Source organism: Triturus cristatus, chromosome 9 (genome assembly GCF_964204655.1).
Source record: "Triturus cristatus chromosome 9, aTriCri1.1, whole genome shotgun sequence".
Taxonomy (NCBI): domain Eukaryota; kingdom Metazoa; phylum Chordata; class Amphibia; order Caudata; family Salamandridae; genus Triturus; species Triturus cristatus.
In genome coordinates this window covers 1,015,321,558-1,015,344,173 of record NC_140592.1, presented here as the reverse complement: position 1 = coordinate 1,015,344,173, position 22,616 = coordinate 1,015,321,558, and the positions used below count along the sequence as shown (strand labels likewise).

Below are 22,616 nucleotides of genomic sequence, written 5' to 3'. Positions count from 1 at the left end.
ACCCGGGTCACTCGCGACCACCTATCAGCCTTCCATACAAATGAAGAGTCAGTCGGTCAGTCAGTAGAGAATACAAACCAAAGTTATTTATTAGTCATACACTCGAGTGGAGTCCAGTCTGACCAGCCTCCTTAGAATGCTGTAGAGGGACTGACTCCCGTCAACATGGTAATATCAGATATACATTTTCCAACACCCCTAAAGACCCGCTCAGACTGGAATTTTCCAGTCTGGGCACTGATGAACAAAGGAGGTACAGAAGGACGAGCTACTATCCTGAGACCAGGTACATGCGATCTTAGTTTCAACGTTACTCAGCCCGTGCCCGTCTCTCTGAGAGTGGGAGCAGGGCTACTTATTTCGGAAGGCATGTAAAAAAAAGAATGATCTATTCATTAGTGCAGTGAAGCTCAACCTTGAATGATAAAGAGAAACAATTGAGACCGCTTTCTGCTGAGGCAGACAGTATGGGACAGAAGCTTGCTTTTGATCATAGTACAAAATGGCGGCTGAATGCAAAATGGTGCCGCAAATGCTAACTTAACTCTCACAATGCTAGAAGGAGTTGGCTAGACTCATTCTCAGTCCAACACTTCCCAGGTATTCTGTTTGGAGCACACAAGACTTACTAAAATGGACCAGCCCTTCCCCACTCACCCAGATTCCATGGTTGCATCTCTAGCCCCAATGGTACAATCCACCAAACTAGACACCATTTTGCAGGCGATGCAGACTTTCTGAATAACCTTCGAGGCTAAGATAGACTCGGTGGCCATGTATTTGAATACACTGTGTGGAGACCACTGAAAAAATCGGACCAGGTCACCCTCTCTAAAATGACACTAGCCAGTTTAATGCCCCAGACCACTGATTTACAAGACCAGGTGAGGGATCTTGAGGAGTTGGTCAGTTTCCTAAAGGGACGGGTGGAGGATGCGGGAGGCTGCTCCTGCCTCAGTAACTTCAGAGTTGGGATTTCTCAGAGGTCTATGAGTGCCGGAGTGTGGAGGACTTTCTAGAGGCCTGGGTATGGGAGCTGGTCCTCTCCCAGAATTTAACCCCTTACTTTTCAGTAGAGGTGGCCTACAGAGTGCCCACATGCCACCCTCCTCTGAGGTCACTGCCTTGTTTGATTGTAGCTATGCTTCTCTACTTTAATGACCCCAATACTATCTTGAAAAGAGTCTGAAAACCTAAACCCATCCTCAGAGACAACCACTGTTTTCTTATATTTCTTTCCTGTATGCTAGCGGTCCAACAGAGGAAAGCCTTTTTTAGGGGTTAAACTAAAGCTCTGAAAATTGGGCCTGACATACATCCTGCTCTTCCCTGTGAAGCTGAAAATCATAGCAGACCAAAAGACTCACGACTTTTCAGACCCAGTTGATGCCTGGGCATGGATGGAGAGCAGGGACATGCATAGGGCTACAACTCTGCCCGATATCTCCCTCCTCCTAGTCCCAGGGTGTGGGCCTGGATGGCCCCTTTCTCTGGAGCAAGTCCAGAATAGCCAGCGGTCTGCTCTGGATGTCTATGCTCCTTTTCGAGACTCCCACATGGGTTCCTTCGGTTAAGATTCGCAAAATGACGACACCTTCTCCTTGACCTCATATGGGTTGCATTCCCCTCCCCAGGTGACCCCACAAAGGGCGGATGACCTTATCGGAGCCCCATCAGCCCTACCGCTCCTCCTGGACTGAGCTACAGCCCCGCCTGCTGTTCTCTAGTTGATGGGGGACCTTCCCTGGGACCACCCAGGACTGGCGGATGCCCCTTGCCGAAACTGTTCAGATTATGTCCTGGAATATTGGGAGAATGCAAACATGTGCGCCAATCCAAAATCTACCCGTTCCTCAAATGTAGAAAAGTTCATATAGCGCTACTACAAAAATCACATATAGTCCACACAGAGGCTATAGAAACGGTGAAGGGGTCAAGTATACTCTACCCATTTCTCAGCCTATTCCAGAGGAACACTTACCTGGGTGAAGTTGAGAACCCGCCTCCAGGCCTTGTCCCAGGAGGGTTGACCCTGAGTGCTGCTTCACCCTTCTTGAGGCCAGATTGGACAGACAACCTCTATTGTTAGGTAACATATAGGGCACTAACTCCGACTAGCCTGCCTTCCTTTATCGCCTCTCACCCTACGTAGAGAAGTGAGCCCACTCACCTTGAGTTTTCGGCGAAGTTTTTGACTGCGTCATATAGGCCTTCCTCGATCGCTCCTACCCCCCACTTCTGATGGTTCCTTTTACTGCTGCCTATGCCAGCAAGTTGGTCTCCTGGCTCATGTAATGATCACTCTGCGATGTATGGAGATACCTAAACCTGAAAATCAAACTGTATTCATACTACTCTTCCAGTGCATAACATGTATGTCTACCTGGACTGGATAGTATGCTCAACTGCGATTTGCTCTTCGGTCTCCTCCCCTGATTATGTTGGTAGGGATATGTTTGACCATAACCCCCTACTGCTGGGACTGCATTAGGGAAGAACCCCCATCCCAGACTCTTGGAGATTACAGCCCTCCTCCCTGGACTACAGTATCTTTGACGACACCTTAACTGTATGGATCCTGGAGTACTACAAACAAAATGATAGCTCCACTGCCTTCCCCGCACTAGAGTGGGAGGCATTTAAGGTGGTCATTAGAGGGTCCTGTATTAGCACTCTCCTTGGTGAGTGTAGGAGCCTGCTACCAGTTGTATCCCGGTTCTTTAACTCTGGGCCAGGGAGCTCCTTTTCCTCATAATTTCACTGCAGAGGCGCTTATCCCCTCCCATGCACTAAACAACCCAAAAGAAGGATTTATGGAGGCAGGGTTCCATTCTCCAGGTCAGTCATAACATTATTCTGTTCTCATATTATAAAAACTACAATGTTGGCTGAGAATGTGGGCGCAGGAGGAGGAGTCTAGCGCGCAACCAAGATGGCCGCGTAGGTGCGAGGCTCCCGAGGACCTCCGCGACCTCCTGAATTAATCCTGCCGATATCCTGTTCTTGTTGAGGGGACTGTGTCGGTGAACCCGAGCTGAGGCGCCACCCGTTTTTTGGGCTCGAATCGGACCCCGAACGCCGGTGGGAGCATCGATTGAAGGTTGCGGCCTTCTCCTCGCGGGCCCCCCGGATTGGAGTAGTGGGGCGATCCGGGGACGAAGTGAATAACAGCGGCGAGCGGGGCTGGGCGACTCGCGTACCCCGCACTTTCACTTTCGCTTTTGCGCCCTCCTTGCCTCAGGCGGGGTCGGGCTGCGGAGCGGGGTGCGGTGGTGTTGCTTTGTCCAGGTGCCCGGCTGACCCGCCGGCGGTGGGTTGACCCGCGGCCCGGTGGTCGCCCCCGCCCCCCCCCCTGACACCCGTGATTTGGTGTGGCGGCCCGTTTGGAGATCTTGGTACGACGGTGGAAGGGCCAGCATGTCCACCAAACAAGATGGCGACCGGGCGAAGATGAAGACAACCCGCCGTGGCACGGCGCACCAGGCCAATAGTATGGATCGCTATACGCTCCAGAAGGGTTCTCCGGAGACATCGCGGTCATCCCTGGTGGGCCCGACGGAGGCGCCTGCCCAACCGGTGGATCTGACCCTCCGGGACGTCATGGGCGCCATCGCAGAGATGAAGGCCTCAGTGGACCAGCGTTTCGAAACCTTGGCGCAAAAAATTGACTCGGTCCTGGTGGATGTGGGCCTTGTGAGGGCAGACTTGTCAAAAACGAACGACCGAGTTGACTCCCTGGCCCACACCACAACGAGCCTCACTACGGACGTGGTGGCCCTCCAGAAGGAGGTGCGCCGGCTTGGCCAGGCGAGCGCCCTGATGGACCGGCGACTGGAGGATTCCGAGGGTCGGGCCCGGAGGAACAATGTTCGCATTATTGGTGTGCCGGAGGGCCGAGAGGCGGAGGCGGCAGATCTCTTCGTGGAAGAACTGATCCTGACCCATCTCCAGCCCCGGGGGCTGAGTAAGCTTTTTGCGGTGGAGCGTGCTCACCGGGTCCCTGGGGGCCGCCCTAAGACCGGTGCCCCGCCGCGGCCTATTATTGCCCGGATTTTTAATTTCCGGGACAGAGACGCCATCCTCCAGACCTCCAGGCAACAGGGACCGGTCAGGCTGGACAACATGGATGTACACTTCTACCCAGACTTTACTCCGGCGGTCCAGAAGCAGCGACAGAGCTTTCTTGGTATTAAACGTCGCCTAAGGGACCTAAACCTCAAGTACTCAATGCTCTTTCCGGCTAAGCTGAGGGTGGAGGTGGATGGCCGTACGCACTTCTTCGACCGGCCCGAGGTGGCTGGGGACTGGTTAGATACTTTGCCTGGAGATCGGGGTGGGGGGGGCGCGGCTGGCGGGGAGGGCCCGCCGGATCAGAATTGAGGGGTGACTGTATAGGCCTTGCTCTGGATATTGTTCCTTTACCATATATTGCTTTCGTATGTTCCCCTCCCATGGAGGTCGGGTGGGGTCTGCTGGGGGCTTCCCTCCTCCTCGGGGGGACTAGTTAGTACTTAGCTATGGGGCGACAGGCACACTGCACTTTGGGGGGGCTGTCTGGGCTCATGCAGGGGTGCAGGGAGGGGGGAGTTTTGTTGGGACCGGGGGGTGGGGGGGGTGTGTTGTTTGTTAGCACCGCAAGGCAAACCCGCAACCGTTTTGTTGTTTTTAAGATGCTCGGTGGGGGGCGACCGATTGTTTTGACGTATGATGGGGGGTAGGGATTTGATTGTGTTGTCATGGAATGTTAACGGCCTGGGGGATAGGATTAAGCGTGGTGTGGTCCTGCAGTATTTAAAACGTATTTCTCCAGATGTTGTCTTCCTGCAGGAGACACACCTTATAGGTAACACCTTTCATGCAATGAATCGGCGGGGATATCGTTTGGCGGCCCACTCCGGCTTCACTTCGGGCTCGCGGGGGGTGGGTATTATGGTCAAGAACTCGCTCCCGTTGGAGATTGACGAGGTGCGCCATGATGAGAGGGGACGTTACACTGTTCTGGTGGGACGAATGGAGGGTAGAGTGTTTATCTTTATATCAGTGTACGTCCCGCCTGGGTTACAAGCCACTACATTTGCGGACCTGGGGCGCCTCCTTCTGGACCTTCCGGGTGGCCTGTTGGTGGTTGGAGGGGACTTTAACGCGGTTGCCTCTGGGTCTATGGATCGCCATCCCCCTAGGGACCTCCCCCGGGCACAGGCGTGGCTGCCCGGCCTTTTAGACACGCTGGGCCTGGTGGATTGCTGGCGCTTAAAGCATCCCGTATTGCAACAGTACACCTTCCACTCGGGGGCCCATGGTAGCCTCTCGCGGCTTGATTACATCCTTGTCCCGGCGGCCCAGGCAGGGAGGGTGGGGGAGGTGCGCCATTTGGCACGGGGTATCTCAGACCACTCCCCATTGTTGTTGCATTTCGATGTCTTCCCGAGGGGGGATGGCAGGGTGGCCCCGATCAATGCATGGTATTTGCGCGACCCCACCATTCGTGCCGACTTGATCAAAGCCTTACAGCGCTATTTCGATGAGAATGTGGGGTCGGTCCCGTCTGCCATCTCCCTGTGGGAGGCTTTCAAGGTGGTTCTTAGAGGGGAGGCTCTCTCCTTTATTTCCAATGCCCGGCGGCGCGAGCGGGAGGAGGTGACCCGGGTTGAGGCCGAGATTGCAGAACTGGAGGGTGACCTGGGGAGCGGGGTAACAGACGCCAAGTTGCATGTTTTGCACTTAAAGCAGGCGGCCTATCGGGCCCTCGTCACGGAGGCGGCCAGGGGCCTCAGTAGAGAGCAGCAGGGGCGATTGTATGATGTGGGTGACAAGGCTGGCAAATTGATTGCGTGGTTGGACAAGAGGGAAAGAGCGAGCCGCGTGGTGCCTTTGATTGAGAGCGTGGATGGTGTGTGCGTCACTGAGCCGGAAGCCATTGTCTCCTGCTTCGCGGATTATTTCCGCGAAGTCTACTCCCCGGTTTCTCCCTGCTCGGAGGAAGATTCCCATGCCTTGCTTCGGGACATCGCACTGCCCTCCCTTACGGTGGAGGACAGGGATTCGCTGGATGCCCCGCCCACCTCGGACGAAATTGCCTTGGCTATTCGCTCGGTTGCATCCGGCAAGGCCATGGGCCCCAATGGTATTCCCATTGAGCTATACAAGCTACGCCCGGATGTGTTGGCGCCCCACCTGCGCGCGATGTTCCTTGCGGCCCACTCGCAGGGCTCCCTCCCGCCGGACCAGCGTCTGGCTACAATTGTGGTGATCCATAAGGAGGGGAAGCCCCGTGAGCGGGTCACATCCTATAGGCCGATTTCGCTCCTGAACGCGGAGCCCAAAATCCTCGCCAAGGTGTTGGCCAACCGGTTGGTTGGCGTGGTGGGCGATTTGGTCCACCAAGACCAATCGGGCTTTATACCACACCGCAACACGGCGCTTAATCTGCGGCGCTTACACGGGGTGCTCGCGCGTGTCCCATTTGTGCGGGAGCCGGCCATCTTGGCGTCCTTGGACGCCACCATGGCGTTTGATACGCTCGAATGGCCATATGTTTGGGCGATGCTGGCGAAGTTTGGGTTCGGCCCGGGTTTCGTCAGCTGGGTCAAATTGCTATATTCGGGCCCGTTGGCGCAGGTGGTGGTGAATGGGCGAGTATCTGCCCCATTCGCGCTGGGACGGGGCACGCGACAGGGTTGTCCCCTGTCGCCTCTCCTGTTCGCCCTGGCCATGGAGCCCCTGGCGGAGTGGTTGCGGTGGCACCCTTCTATCCGTGGTCTCCGCTGGACCCCAGAGCATGAGGACCGCGTGTCCCTCTATGCTGACGATATCCTTTTGTATCTCGCCTCCCCGCGCAAGTCACTGATCGTCCTGGTTGATGTTTTGCGCTCCTTCGGTCGCAACTCAGGCCTGGTCATCAACTGGGCGAAATCCTGTGTCTATGTGCTCTCCGGGGAGGCCCCGGTCTTGCCACGGGACTTTCCGATCCAGATCGCCTCCCAGGGTTTCCGGTACCTGGGTATATATATCACTCTTGACCCGGAGGCCCGCTATGAGCGGAACTTGCTGCCCCCCCTCCAGCGTCTGAGGGAGGACGTGGTGCGCTGGCGGCGTCTGCCGCTCTCGCCGCTCGGCCGAGCGGCCTTATTTAAAATGATGTCCCTGCCGCGCTTCCTCTACGCCCTTCAGAATACCATGGACCTGGTCCCGGCACGCTACTTTCGCGAGGTGGAGGGCCTCCAGCGGCGCCTGTTCTGGGATGGGAGGCCGCGTATTGCTCTGGCTAAATTGACGCTCCCGTGGTACGATGGAGGGGTCGCCCTCCCGGACATCAAACGGTATTACTGGGCCTCCCAACTAGCTGCAATTAATCATGGCCTTTACGGGCCCGCCTTGAACCCGGCATTTGAGATGGACAGGATGCTTCTGCCCGGTGCCGATTATAATCGAGCGCTCTACGCTGGCGCGCCCGACTCCCGTTTGACGGGACCGACGCGTGTCATGGTGCGTGTCTGGCACGCGGCTAATGCAGCAATGGGGTGGAAGGACCGTTTGACCCGAGCGTCTCCGCTGTATGCATCTGAGAGGCTGGGCTCCCTGTGGACGTCGAAGGGCTTCGAGAAGTGGGACACGATCGGAATCAGCACGGTGGGAGATCTCTGGACGAGGGGGGGATTCAAAACTTTTGAGACGCTGCAGGCGGAGTTTCAGCTGCAGGGCAGTGAGTACTTTCGGTACCTACAGGTCCGCCATGCGCTGGGCTCCGTCTTCCCGGATGTTGCATCCATTCCGGAGTCTTCCCCCCTGGAGGACAGAGTGCTCGATGGCCATGTCCCGGACAGCACGATCTCCCTCATATACAAAAAATTGATTAACGATAGATCGTGTCTGCTGACTAGTCTCCGCGAGGCTTGGGTTGCCGACGGGCTGGAGCTGGACGACGAGGATTGGATCTCCGCGGTGGCCTCTCCGAAAGAGGTGGCCATCCCGGCTCGCCTTCGTTTCGTCCAGCTCAAGATCCTTCACCGGGTCTACATGACGGGGCCAAGGCTTTTACGTATGGGTTTTGCCGGTGATGGAATGTGTAAGCGTGGCTGTGGTGCGTTGGCGACTTTCATGCATATACTGTGGGAGTGCCCGAAGGTGGAGCGATTCTGGTGTGGTGTGCATGAGGTTCTACGCATGGTTACGCGTGTCGCGCTGCTGCCTGAAGCGAGGAGATGCTTGCTGAATGTCTGGGAACCAAATGACTACTCGGTCCCGCAGGCGCGGTGGGTGACTCTGGGATACATGATAGCCAAGCGTGATATTGCCCAATTGTGGGGATCCCAGAGGCCCCCTGCGGTGTCGGCCTGGAAAGAGCATATGGATTGGTGTATGTTTCGTGAAAAGGTGGTGTATGTGGCGAGGGGTAAGCCTGGGGCGTGGATGAAACTCTGGGGCCCCTGGAACGCCTACCGCGGGGGTATTTGTGAGCCGCCGCTGCTACCGGCGGCCTCGCCGGCTCCGTCTCCCTAGATGGCGCCCCTCCCTTGGCCGCGGGCGCGCGGTCCCCCAGTCCCTGATCTACTCCCGTCCCCCTCTTCAGAATTTTGCTGCTGGTTTGGATCCCCCACTTATGGAGCACGTGTTGTCACTTTGGATCGAGGGTTGCCTTGCGGTTGTGGTTTGTTCACGTTGTTTTGCTTTAAGAAAATGGAACCGTACTGTGGGCATGGAGCTGTGAGGCCTGCACCATTGATCACTCCTGTCTTCCTACTGTGCACCGCTGAGAAAGTTTTTGCTGTATGTATGTAATATGCTTTTGATGCTCTAGCGGCCGGCCGTGTGGTTGTAGGCCCATACCTGTAACTTCTATAAACTGCAATAAACGGTTTCAAAAAAAAAAAAAAAAAAAAGAGAATGTGGGCGCACACAACTTGTTCCATATGAAGTGTAAATACACATCTACTCCATACAATACTTGTCCATATAACCTTTGGTGCTCTGGAGGAGGAGGAGCCATCTGATCTTCCTCAACTGGAGGAAATCCAAACTGAATTAAAATGTTCTCTGAACACACAAAAGTATTTGAAGTCGAGGTCGTGGTATCAACTGTTTTTTATTCCAACATCCAATTTCGCCCTTATTTTTGGACTCTCCACTTGCCAGCACGTTTTGTATTTACACTGTAGGTGTAACAGCAGATTTATTCAGGGCTCAATGCGTGTATATAAAGCAGTGTCCTCTAATGCAAGTTTGCAGGGTCTGTAGAAAATCATTGGTCCAATAGTCGAAGGCAAGAATATATTTACTCTATCAGGGTCCCAAAATTCAATCTGTGATCTGATGCCTGTGTGTGGTACAGGCTAAAATTTGTGAAGACGATGATCCCGAAGAGTGTCTGGTCTTTGGCATGATGCCTCTTGCTTAGGACCATGCCCTTGAGGTCAAAACGTTTTGTGTGCTCGGAGAACATTTTAATACAGTACAGTTCTCAGTCCCCAAAAAGACCCTTAACGTACCCCCCAATATGGCTCAAACCCTACCACAATGCCAATGGTAATTTGGACCCCATCTTGTACCTCCCTCCTCCCCCTAAATTCTCGATATTGCTTTGGATTACCTCCATACAGAATTTGGGTAGGCAACTCTACCTCAGTACTCCTTCCACCCCCGCTTTAATGTATCTTTGCCATTTCTCTGGATGACATATGATGACCCACTGACCAGGACACACCTTCGACCCCATCTTTGCTGCAGAAAACAGCGTCCAATTCAGCCACACAATGCAGCTGCCATGGACTGACCACCACTGTGTACACTTCGCCATCAACAAACCCAAGGCCCCCAAACCAGCCCCACGCCCCCGCAAAGGAACTGGAGCAAGGTTACTGACGAGCAACTTAGCTCCACCCTCATCTTAGACAACCACACCTGGGCACCTGACGCAAACGACGCAGCCAGAGAACTCCACACCTGGATCTCCGACTGCGCAGACGAGCTCGCCCCACTACGCATCCCTGACAGACAACGCCCCAGGAAAGGCGCCTGGTTCACCAGCGCTCTCCAAGAAGCCAGACGCACCTGCAGCCGCCTCGAGAAGAACCGGAGAAATGCCAAGACAACCGAAAACCACACCACCTACAAGGACGCTATGACGGACTAACACAACCGATCAGAGCCACCAAGAGGAACTTCATCCACAACAAAATCCTGGCCAACTCCACCAACTCCAAGGAACTTTTCAGTGCCATTCAAGAATTCACCATCCCACGTAATGAAGCCACAGACATCACCCCATCCCAAGACCTCTGCGACAAGCTTGGAACCTTTTCCACCTCAAGATCAAAAACCTCTACAACAAATACATCGACCATCCACCACGCGCCACAGACGGCCCCCCGCACTCCAGAAACATCAGCCAGCCCACCATCTCCAACCGGACACCGATCACGGCCGAAGACACCGCCTCGCCCTTGAAAAGCATCCACTTGGGGGCCCCCACTGACCTCTGCCCCCCTCACATCTACCACAGAGCAGCGGCCGCCATCGCACCCGAACTTCAACGCACCATCAACACCACCTTCAAAACAGGCACCTTCCCAGACGACTGGAAGCGTGCAGAAGTCAGACCTCTGCTTAAGAAGCCCACAGCTGACCCCACCTTGCTCCTCCCCTTCACAGCCAAAGTTGCAGAGAAAACAGTAAGCAGGAAACTGCCCCGATTCATTGAAGAGAATACCGTCCTCGACCCATTCCAATCCGGATTCCGAAGCAACCACAGCACAGAGACCGTCCTACTCGCCGCCACAGATGACATCCACACCCTCCTGGACCAAGGCCACTCCGCAGCCCTCATCCTACTCGATCTATCAGCGGCCTTCGACACAGTTTCCCACCGCACACTAGTCGCCAGACTACACAACGCAGGCATACAAGGAACAACCCTGGACTGGATCCGATCATTCCTCACCGGAAGAAGCCAAAGGATCAGACTCCCACCCTTCCTCTCCGACCCCACGAAAATCACCTGCGGAGTCCTACAGGGTTCATACCTGAGCCCCACCCTCTTTAACATCTACATGGCCCCCCTCGCAGCCATTGTCCGACAACATGGCCTCAACATTGTATCTTACGCTGACGACACCCAGCTCATCCTCTCCCTCACCAAAAACCCCACCGCTGCCAAACTCCTCTTCCAGAAAGGAATGCAAGATGTCATAGTCTGGATGACCAACAGCTGCCTGAAGCTCAATGCCGAGAAGACCAAAGTCCTCGTCCTCAGTACCACCCCTTCTGCATGGGACAGCACCTGGTGGCCAACCACCCTCAAAAGCCCACCTATCCCCTCAGACCACGCCAAGAACCTCTTCATCGTACTCGACTCATCACTCACCATGAACCGACAGGTCAACACCATCAACTCCAGCTGCTTCAACACCCTCCGCATCCTCCGCAAGACCTTCAAGTGGATCCCCCCTGAGTCAAGGAAGACAGTCACCCATGCACTCATCACCAGCAGACTGGACTATAGAAACGCACTCTACGCCGGCATCAGCAAGTCCCTACTCCGCAAACTCCAGACAATACAGAACACCCACTTGTCCTCGGCATCCCCCGACACAAACACATCAGTCAACACCTACGAAGTCTCCACTAGCTCACCGTGGAGAATAGAGTCACTTTCAAAATCATCACTCACGCCTACACAACAACGGACCCAAATACCTCAACGACAGAATCAACTTCCACATACCCAAAAGAAACCTCCGATCTTCCATCCTCGCACTGGCTGAAACCTCATGCATCCACAGAGCCAGAGCAGGCAGAAGATCCTTCTCTCACATTGCAGCCAAGACCTGGAACGAGCTACCAGCAGACATCAGACGAGCCCCCTCCCTGAACACCTTCAGGAAGACCCTCAAGACCTGGCTCTTTGGCTAAACAGATATGAGGACCAACCCCCTCCCCCACCCCCCTTAGCGCCTTGCCTTGCGCTTACAAATCCCTGATTGATTGAAGAGTGCTGCCTGAAATTGACCAGTTGACCATGTGCTTTAATTTCCAAATATCCTGTATTTGTGACATGTGGCGCTATGTGCATTCTACACAATGATCCACAACAAAATAGTGCTCGTCCCATAGGCAAAATGACCACCATACACTACATCCAGCTAGTACAGGAGATATAGCATTGGGTCATTCATTTTCACATCCTTCTTCTGGCAGAGCACCTGCTAGCAGTGGACAGCAAATTCCCAGAACTGCTCAGCGGGACACATCAGCAGACGCAGGAATGGGATCACATTTCCCAAGTATTTTGTTAGTACTTTTACCTATAGGGGCCACTTGCAATCAATCTCGTTGCCAATGCAAAAAAACACAAAAAAACAAAACTTCATTTACAGGTTCACCCACCAACAGCCCGTGAGCAGCACTCTACGGTTGAATTGGTCAGGGAAACTTTTCAGCCACTACGGCTGATGCTGTATGTTGTGAGGGAAATGAGGTAAGCACCAACGTGGCTTATCCGAATGTGCTCACCTGGGTAATGCAGCTGTGGATTTCCACCCTATTAGACATATCTGTTTGCCCACATAAGTAGATCCCTCAGTGAGCAGACCTGCCCACTCAACATTGGGATCGACTATTTATTTATTTATTTTTAAAGTTTTATATAGCGCGAACATGACTCACGAGGGTATCGGAGCACTTTACAATATATCATAATTGAACATTAGATGGTTGAAGTGGTGTACATACATTCGATGCTCGCCATAATGCAAAGGAGGTAGGTAATAGTAAATAGATAGCTTAGGTGACTAGTAGTCAACAAAGAATGATCCACGAGGGAATCAGAGCAATTCACGTTACACAGTTTTTCAGCTTTAGGAGGTTGAGGTAGTAAAGGTACAATTGGTATTTGCAATTCAACACAAAAAAGTCGATAATAATATATATGGATAGCATAGGTGCCTAGTAGTCGGCGGTGAGTGATCCACGAGGAAATCGTAACGCATCACATTACACAGTTATTCAATCTTAGCAGGATGAGGAAGTATAGATACATTCGGTATTCGCAGTTCAATACAAAAGAGGTAGACGGTAATAAATGGATAGCATGATCACTAGAAGTCAGCGTAAAGTATGATGCTTTAGGATGTGAATTTGTTTAGCAGTCTCACTTCTTTTTTGAATGAGGTAAAGGAAGGGATTCCACGTACAGCTGGAGGTAGAGAGTTCCAAATCTTCGGTGCGATTCCCTGAGAAAGCCCGGTACTCGTTTTATGGAAGTACTATTCCATCTAAATGTCAAGACACTGAATGGAGAAAAATTACTTGCCTGTAACTCTGGTTCTCCAGCATTGGCATCTTTCATAGATTCACATGCGACCCACCCTCCACTCCATGTCAAGAGGCTTCTTCACATAGCAAGCTAGGGAAATCTGGCAGTTGGAAGGGACAGCTGAGGGTGCTATTCTCTGATTGGCTGCAGTTTGGCTCATACATAATGATGTGAATGGATTACTAAAGTGTTTGAGAAATTTCAGCGTTATTGAGTGTACTGTCTGCACTGCTATATTAACATTTTAACTAAGGTTTCCAAGTCTGTTGACAGTGAATGATTCAAGGAGTGAATCTATAAAAAGATCCAATGCTGGAGAACTCGCAGTTGGCACCTTAGGCCCTAGAGTTTGGGTACATTCACCTTCGAGAAGAGCGTATGCTCATTCTAAAAGATTTGTATGCCCACTCAGTGTGCATGCTACTCTGTCAAGTGCAAGAGGTTTGTCCACTATTATCTCAATTTAAATAAGCAGCCCTTGTAGGCCTCTCTACAGGACATCTTCTGCTATTGGCTTCATCTGAAAAAATCAGCCCTTCACACATTTCTACTAGGGTCTATTTAACAGCAATAGCAACCTACATGCAAAACAGACATAAACCTTTCTTTAAAATTCGTGTTGTTAATGAGGGGCTTGAAAGAGTCATTTAGCTAAGAACATCACCACCAGTTCATAAAGCCTTGTTCCAAACATCCTCCATATATGCTCTCAAGCCACTGCCTTAGGGAGGAGGCCACTGCTCTTCAGACTGTGCTAGCATGTGATCTACAGCAGCACCTACAACAAATGGAATACATTACTTACCTGTAACAATCAATTTGCAGTGCTCTAGATTAACATGCATCCTCACAATTCCTCAGATGCAAGCTCATGTTATGATGTTTTCACACAGGCAGGCTTATTATACATTACTAAACAGAAAATGGATAAGAAAGAGGGTACACTGGGTTTGGCCTCCTATACATATAATAGTTCCAAAAAACAGAAACCCAGTACAGTTAAGTGTCAAAAATAACTCTCCTTTGGCAGGAAAAACATTAGTTTTTCTTGTGAAACCCTCACCCAGCAGGGTTACCCCTTGGTGGCATGCTTCATCATTGGGTTCCTCCCGATCTGCTACGACCTACAACTTACTTGGGAGCACTTACTGATATTCTTATTCAATGATAAAGGAGTTGTTCTAAGAAAGGTAAGGGAGTGGTATTGGTGGTACGTGGTTTAAAAATACCTGGCTAGTAGGAATCCCTTTGTTTATTTGAACCTCTAGTCCGTATGATTACAAATTAAAGGGGAGTTTTTTTAGGAAGAGAGATTATTATGGATCTATTTCCTAAATGGTCGACATGTTTCGAGCCATGTCTCTAATTGGCTCTTCTTCAGGACCCGGGTAAACCTAGTTCCCTGGTACCACTCCTGTTAAATCACACTGGAGACATACCAAAGCATGCATCAAAAGGGAAAAAGGTATCTATACAGTTACCACATATTCGGTATTCATAGTTTGATAATATTTAGGATGCAGCACTGTTGCATCATGGTTCCTCCGGGGAAAGAGGGTGGCCTGTTGTCAAACTCCCTCCAAGGCGACACCTCAGCGTAGTAACCTAATCTGTTCAACCTCCGGGGACTGAATATTCCCTGGTGGGTGAAGGTTTCACAAGAAAAACTTTGCCTGAGGAGAGTCATTTTTCACACTTAACTGTACTGGGTTTCTGTTTTTTTTGAAGGCTTATATATTATCCTGATTCCAGTGCACCAGTGTAGACATACGGCCCTGCTTCACAATGCTCCACATACCTTCTTTCATACTTAAAGAGGGGAAAAGATCTCTGAAATGGAGTCTTTGTCCTGGTCTGTTGTGGGTTTTGTGATGGATCAAATTTTTCCTCAAAGCCAAAACCTCAACTTGAAAGAAAGACAACTTTCAATGTCCACACCCAACACTAAATAGCAGGAGTGAGCTAGCATGTGAATATACAGAACTACAAGCTGCAAGCCGATTGTTACTGGTAAGTATTGTTTTCCTTACTGGCCAAATCAAGATTGCAAGTGATGCGGTAAAGCCATGCTCTTGCTTTCTGCTCCATGTCTCCTGAATGTTTACCCGTAAAAATCAGTCAAATATGTGAGTGGGAATCAGCCCAAAATTGAGGAGTTACTGGTAGGGATTGGCATTGATAACAGCAGTAACTTGACATACCCCAGGGGGCCATGTATCTTAAAATGAGGGTTTAGCGTCCGCTTATGGCTGCTTACAAGCATCCAGTGTAAAACAAATTTACATGAAAGTAGGACATGCCATCATTCCACACATGGACAAGATTCTCTTACAATGATGGACAGACTTTTGTATTACCAGGCAAATATTCAACCTGATGCACACACAAAGAAGAGGCAGCAAGATAATCTGTGTTGTCATCTGAATATCTGCCTCAGCCATACCCATGGGCATCTTTGACCTGCCTACTGTGCAGTCTCCACGGAAGGCCAAAGGCCTGGGCAGTGATGCCCCACCCCTTGGCCCACTTTGAGCTTGACAACAACCACTGCCTGCTTACTGGAGAAAGGATCATTGCCTGGGTTTGGGTTGATGTTTCATAGGGGGGAGTGTGTGGTATTGGTATAGGCCTTATAAGCAACCTCCACACCCTGCTTGTGATTCAGGTACTTATAGAGATAAGTACAAAGAGAAAATAATTGTAACTTTGATTGCTCTAAATTGTTTAGTAAGATATATAAACAGTCACTGTCAATGAGAAAGCAGGTTTAATTATTCAGTGTTGTTTCCAAATGGATTATGATTCTAAACACTAATTAACAAGTAGAAAAATGAAGCTAGTCTTGCCTTTCTTATGATATAAAATGGAAACAAACGATCACCACCGCATCATGTGTTATGTTATGTTCTGTTCATATAGAGCATGTCTATCATTACCACGTTTTAATTCTTGAACACCTATCTAGTGTGAGTGTTTTAGGCATCAAGATGGCAATAAAAAAACAAGCCTTCAGGTTGGGATCACCACCCACGGCAATCACGGGTTTCTGTTATTAAATCTTTTGTTACATTCTGTTCCCGATCTCAGATGATTGGTTCGCACAACCACAATAACCCTTCAAGTGGTGTGGGCTTTGTTAGTTTGATGTTTCCTACCATTCTCAGTTAGGAGCTTCATGGAGTTTGAGTTGGTACTGGTATGTACAGACCTCCATTAAATTTTACTACTGAGTGACTGTGCATAGGGTCTGTATGCAACCATAATCTATGCTTTGTATTGTGGTACGGGTTAGGAAGCCTGTACAGTACACCTGCAGGTTTAGGCTACTGCCACAATCCACAAAATGTGCCCCCCCCCCCCCCATTTACATAGTGCAAGACCAGATCTAATTCATTGATAGTCATGTAATCCCCACCGCCTCCGCCAGCGCCCTGAAACTTTCAAAATGTATCCTTTTGTAAATACCTGCAGATCAGCAAAGGCACGCCATCCCCCAGCAAAGACCGCAAAAGGGAGGGATCTGTATCTTCACCTCAGCGGAGCCAGTCCAGCCCCCACCGAAGGAACAGCCGCACAGAGCGACGGTAAGGAAGAGCCAGTCCATATACGGATGGTGCTGGTGAAGAATCACCACTCTCTGGATTGGTTTACTGAGAGTGAAACTATGTTTAAATCCACATACTACTCTTCAACACCAAATATCCTAGATATTCTTTAGCCGTCTCTGACTTTATCTTTGAAAATTTAAATGTGCTGTGTTCCGTACAGTCAGTCAGTTAGCACTTTACTTCTCTGATAGGTGGAACCAAGGAATAGCATGGTTTTGAAGGTTCCTGTAGTTCAGACACTAAACCTAAAGCAACGATTAGTTGTAATGATTGATATGAAGTTTACTGGAGAAGGTTGTGTTGAGTGTGGAAGAGTAGGTTAGGAGAGCGTGGGAGAGGTTGGGGTTCAGTGTTGAATGCTGTGTGAAAATGGAGGGTGTTGTGTAGTCATTTAAATAGACAATGAGTGAACCTTCTCATGCATTCAGGGAGTGAGATGCAAGGCATTCCAGGCAGAGTGCAACTTGGGGAAAGTAATCTTGCCTGTTGTGAAAGGGGAAGATTGGCCGGGCAAGGGTAGGAGAGTAGCTGTTACAAAGCCAAGAACTGAGGTTACTGTTCAGAGGAGATGAGGAAAGGTGTGTAGAATGAGGCTGCAGAATATGTTTAAAGCATAAGTAATGAGATGGCAGTATTGAAAGGGTTAGGGAAATAAACTGAAATGGTGGTACTCAAAGCCTTGACTAACTGCCCATAAGTTGTTGACCCAACACCAGTTGCCTTCTGCAATGTTAGAACAAGATTTGGTGAATTTTTCCAGCAGTAGTACACATAGTCTACAGGTGAATGTCCCAAGAGAAAGCAGGCGCTGGGATGTGAGGGGTGGCTGAGTGCCTGGTACTTAAAGGGACACCATGACTGCAGGATTGAGAACCAGGTACAGCTGTAGTTTCAACAAACTGTTATGCAGTAGGAGCTTGAGATTTGGACGTGAGAGGGCCTGTGGCATTCTGGTATGCTTATCGTCCGGAATAAGCCCTACTGCGGAAAAAATGGTTTGACTTTGCAAAATAGAGCAGTTACAACAAGCTCTTAAATCAGTGGTGCAAGTGTGAGAACCACTTTGTATCTACTGCATGGGATCGTAGTCTAGACAGATATCCAAGTTTGATCTTTGTGAGCAGACATTGTATAGTTGGCTTCCGTACTTCCTCAGCAGGGGATAATTTGTGAAATTTCAAGTTTGCTTTCATTTGATTTTGTTGTCTGCTAGATCTCTTGCCAGGTTATATTTTATTTTGGCGCCTATCTTTATTATTATAAGCCATGCTATTATTTTTGCCTTTACGTCTCTTTTTTTCACATCATGCTTTGTTCTCCATTCCATTGTAGACCATCTGGGGATAAGAAGCCTGCAGAGCCGAAGACTATGCCAGACATTAATGGGTACCAGATACGAGTCTGAGTGGATCAGAACTTGAATTGATGGTGCCATCAACCTGGACTTTGATACGAGAACATGAAGGATGTAGAAGGACCGGTCCAATCTGGAGGCTATCTTCTCCAGTAGGGGAGGCGTCAAATACGTGTTCCTGACATTTGCGCCTTTTGAAGCTTCACTTGCGCTTTATTTTCAAATCCAAAACAGAGTGTCAGGTTTATACATGTCTGACCTGTTGAAAGATCCTCAACTGATGTTGATAGAAGAGGGCAGTAGTAAGTCTAAAGACAGGAGGGAGGGAAGCAGAGTCACAAATGGTAAGAGGAAGACAAGGACAGCTTTGTTGTATGATAGGTCATAGACAGATGTGAAAGAATAGTATGTGTTAGAAGTCGAGTGAGAACATGCAGGGTACTGCCCAAAGCAGGCAATAGGATTGTATTAATCGACAATCATGAGAGCGAACTGACTGGTGTATGAGAGGTGTAGATATGGCTGGAAGGAGTTCTGAGAGTCAAGTGGTCAAGAATGGCATGGCTAAGAAATCTCAGGGAGTGAAGAACAAGTCTGTGGATCTAGCATGCTTGCTATCCTCAGACTGGGGGTAACAGAACCTCAAAGATGCAGCTTCGTCGTTTTCAGACAACTCAAGGACTGTTAGCGAGATACTGCTCAATATACTGACTAATTAAAGATTTGTTTTCCACGTTGGTGCGTGGCTGTAGACAGATTGAAATCCCCTGAATATTTTGCACTCTAAAGCCTCACTGTCTGATGTCTGCCAACTGAGCCCCCTTGTAAACAGTCGATGCAGCAATGAAGCAGTAATTACTCTGATAGTAAGCTTTATTATACCCTGGATATGGTGCTGTGAATGCACTGTACACTGTGGATGAAGGATGCCACTAGTAGCAAAGTATTAGGACACATTCGTTATATGCGCAGTAATGTTGTAGATGCATATAACATGACCTACTCACTTCAGTTGTTAGCTATTTTCTAAAATGTAAGTATAGGTGAATTGTTTTTAAAAAAAAAACATATTTAGAGTGATGAACCACTAGTCCGATCACAGGAAACTGAATATGAATAGTAGATGGACTGTGGTATTCAGAGTGGGAATTTGTGGACTCTGCTCCCACTCGGGCAGTTTATCTTCAGATCTTAAACTGGTAGCTTGAAAGATTACATTTTGCCGCTTGCAGTGGCAGGTAAGCAACCTGCACCTCGCTTTGCATCGCAGTATAAAGGGCCGCAAGCCACTGCTGATCAAAGCAAGTTTTCTCAGCAAGAGTCTTCTCATTGGCCAACTCAACAGCAAGTTGAGAAGTCTATTCAATTCATCTCCTTTTAGTTAGATTTCATTATTTTTGGTGACCTGTTAAGACGTGATGGTATTTATAGTAATTCCACAAGTGGTGTTAAACGGAGTGTCCATGAAGCTCTAGATGTTGAGCGGGAATGCAGGAGGATCCATTCACTCTGACTTTCTACTGCTCTTTCCCTGAAGCTCTTGATCTCAAGCAGGCGCACCCGTCGCAGAAGACAGGACTGCCAGAGGCCCACAGTCCACATTTATTTCTTGTTCTGCCAGGATTGACCTTTTGTTGCATATATGTACTGACTGGAATGAGTCAATTCATCAGGCTGTGTGATCTTTGATAATGCTCCGCACTGCAGTCGGTAGAGCACCACTTCAGCATACAACATTTTAAAGTTTTATGTTTGTTTGTCGTGGGCAATCAGCCATTCAGGACCCCTAGGTTTTCGAAGATATGTCTGGATATGAAGAATGTTTGAGGGAACAGAAAACACATATGCTCAACTCCAAGGAAGTGAAGGGCCAAATAGAAGACTTGAACCGCAAAAGAATCCGTGGTGGACAGGTTGTCATAACAAGCGAATTAAAAATGGTGTCCCATAAGCAGATGCTGATGCGTAAGCCTCTAGCAGTTTCAAGGAAGTCACATGTGGAAGCTTAAGTAAGTCCCACCAAAGGGGCGCACACGCCCTGACATACAGAGCTCCAGGGCATCCCACGATAATAAGACTCACTACTGAAAAGGGAGCTCACTCTGCCAAGCAGATGCTGAACTATTTGCATCCCTCTGGAGCAAACCCATGAGTCCTCTTGTGAGAAACTGTACTAGTGATTGCTTGTAGTGTTCAGGTATATATTTGTATACCTTATCCACCGAGGTGTTCGTCATGCATTTCTGCAGGTCCTTGTAGTGTCAGGGAGGGCATTGCACACACACCACCAGGTGTTCTGTAATGTCCAGAGCATTCATTTCTGGCCATGACTGGGTCTGGCTAGTGTTTCAGATTCGAAAAGTAAGTGGAACAAAGTATAGATTCTGGGATTGTGTAGCTGCTTTGATACACAACAGAGAGCTCAAAACTTGGGGCACTGGTTTGTTAAACAAGTTCCTCTGTTGGGTGTGCATAGTTGGTTTCTGGTCCTGTTTGTCATAAAGTTTAGGCTGCGCCTCTCAGCCTAATATGTGCTGTAACTCTTGTATTTATAGACCCTGTGACTGCTGTCATTTTGGGTGACCATGTCACCAAGGGTGCTCTCGTTCACACAGGGTAGTAGTTATGGGCCCGTGATATGTAGGGTGACATCCACTGTTTATTAAAACATGTACAAAGCCATGTGGAAAGCTCTACTTTTAGAAACCTGTGGCCTGTCCATCACAGGCATCATTTTCTAGCATCACCCAAGAAACTTTTCGATTTTTTAACTTCACAGACCAGGGAAAGGACTTGTTTTAGATTTTAATGTTTTTTGCACTTGTGTATTTATTATTAACAGTATTGCATTCCTTGGCTTCCTTTTACACTCAAATCTAAAAAATAAATAGTCCTTTGCCACTCTTTCAATGTGTGTGTGCCTCACTGACGCTGGAGCTGGGGGTAGGCATCTGCAGACATGTGACTTGAAGGGAGTATGGGGGTTTGAAAATAAAATATTTAAATCCACCGCTTCTTGGTCACCTCCACATTAAATTATATGTGTTTTGCAGGTTTTAGATTTCTGCATCTCTCTGGCAACTGCAGCAGCTGCCTGCAGTATCTTCCATGAAAAGCCAGTAGTGCGGCGGTGGCCTCATTGCAGTGTTGAGACCAGCACACTGACATTCGTTGGCCATTTTTGTTGTCGAGGTTGTGTGCGTGAAGGGTTGTTTGATAAAAAATTGCTGTAATTGGGCATGGAATGAACAATGGTGATGGCAGGACGAGGGCAGGGAGTTTCATGTTAAAATTGACTCATTGCTAGTTGCCATTTGGTGCTGTGGTGGGTACTAGGAAATGAGTCAGTGTGTGGTAGTGTTGTGGTGTGCACTTTTAGTATCTGCTGAGGAAGAGCTTGATTTTGTTTCTCGCGCATATTTTAGTAGGTGACTGCCTGGTACACGGGGTGGGTGCTCGGTCTGTCTTTTGTTTGTGGTGATGTAGAGTGGCAACCTGCTATCTTTACAGCCCCTGGCCTTGTGTTGGCTGCATGCGTTTGAGCTTGATGCATCTCTGTTCTTCTGTTGCATTAATAGTGTTGAAATGGGTGACATTGTGTCTAGCAGTGCAGTGGCTGTAGAATTTTGTATTTACTTGGTGCTGTTGAAGAGCTGTTTGTTGCCACACATAGGCTCATAAAGCTGTACTGGTCACATTGCATACAAGTGTGTTAACATTGTATATGGTGTACTCTGATCTGGTAGCCAGAGAGCAGCAAATTGCCATTCGTAGATTCCTGGGTCATTGCATCAAATGCAAGGGGCTCACTGCACCCCAGTTATGGCTTTCACTACCCAACCCAGGGGTCCATTACCTTTGCTTACACTACTTTCTTTGGCACCCATGGTAAACCGCTGGTATGCTCTTTGGCCCTGTTGCATGGGTTTGGTGATTTCAAGGGCAGCACATTGCCATTTATACTGCCATTAGTGCTGTTTCACTGTATAAGCACACACTACACATTGTACGGCCTTGAATCACAATCCTCCACAGAAACACACCAGTCTTACTCTAACCTACACATGAAAAACTGGTAAGGCTGCTTGCTTATCCAGGCCTTGGTATCTTTGCAGGGACTGCCTAAAGCGTGTAGATCTTCTACCTTTTGCAAAGGTTCTGGTGGAAGGGACTACATGTGAGAGAAAGAAGGGGCGACAACACATGTACAACCAAAACGAAAACAGCTGGCGCTGGTCTTCAGGTAGATACTGGAGGGGCAGTGCTAACTGGTGCATGTTTAGAGTAAGTCACTAAGGGCATTTTGTTCACTGGTGTGGAAGGATGATTGGTGCATATTGAAAAG

General features: G+C 49.3%; 1 protein-coding gene across 1 annotated transcript in view; it reads left to right on the top strand.

The window, feature by feature from the left end:
- Nucleotides 1–21,175, top strand: part of VASH1 (vasohibin 1) — a 105,113-nt gene extending 83,938 nt beyond the window's left edge. The window contains exons 6-7 of the mRNA XM_085626691.1: nucleotides 16,781–16,893; nucleotides 18,250–21,175. Coding sequence (XP_085482817.1) covers nucleotides 16,781–16,893; nucleotides 18,250–18,322 — 186 coding nt within the window. The 3' untranslated portion in view covers nucleotides 18,323–21,175. The remainder of the gene's footprint in view (nucleotides 1–16,780; nucleotides 16,894–18,249) is intronic.
- The last annotated feature ends 1,441 nt before the right edge of the window (nucleotides 21,176–22,616 follow it).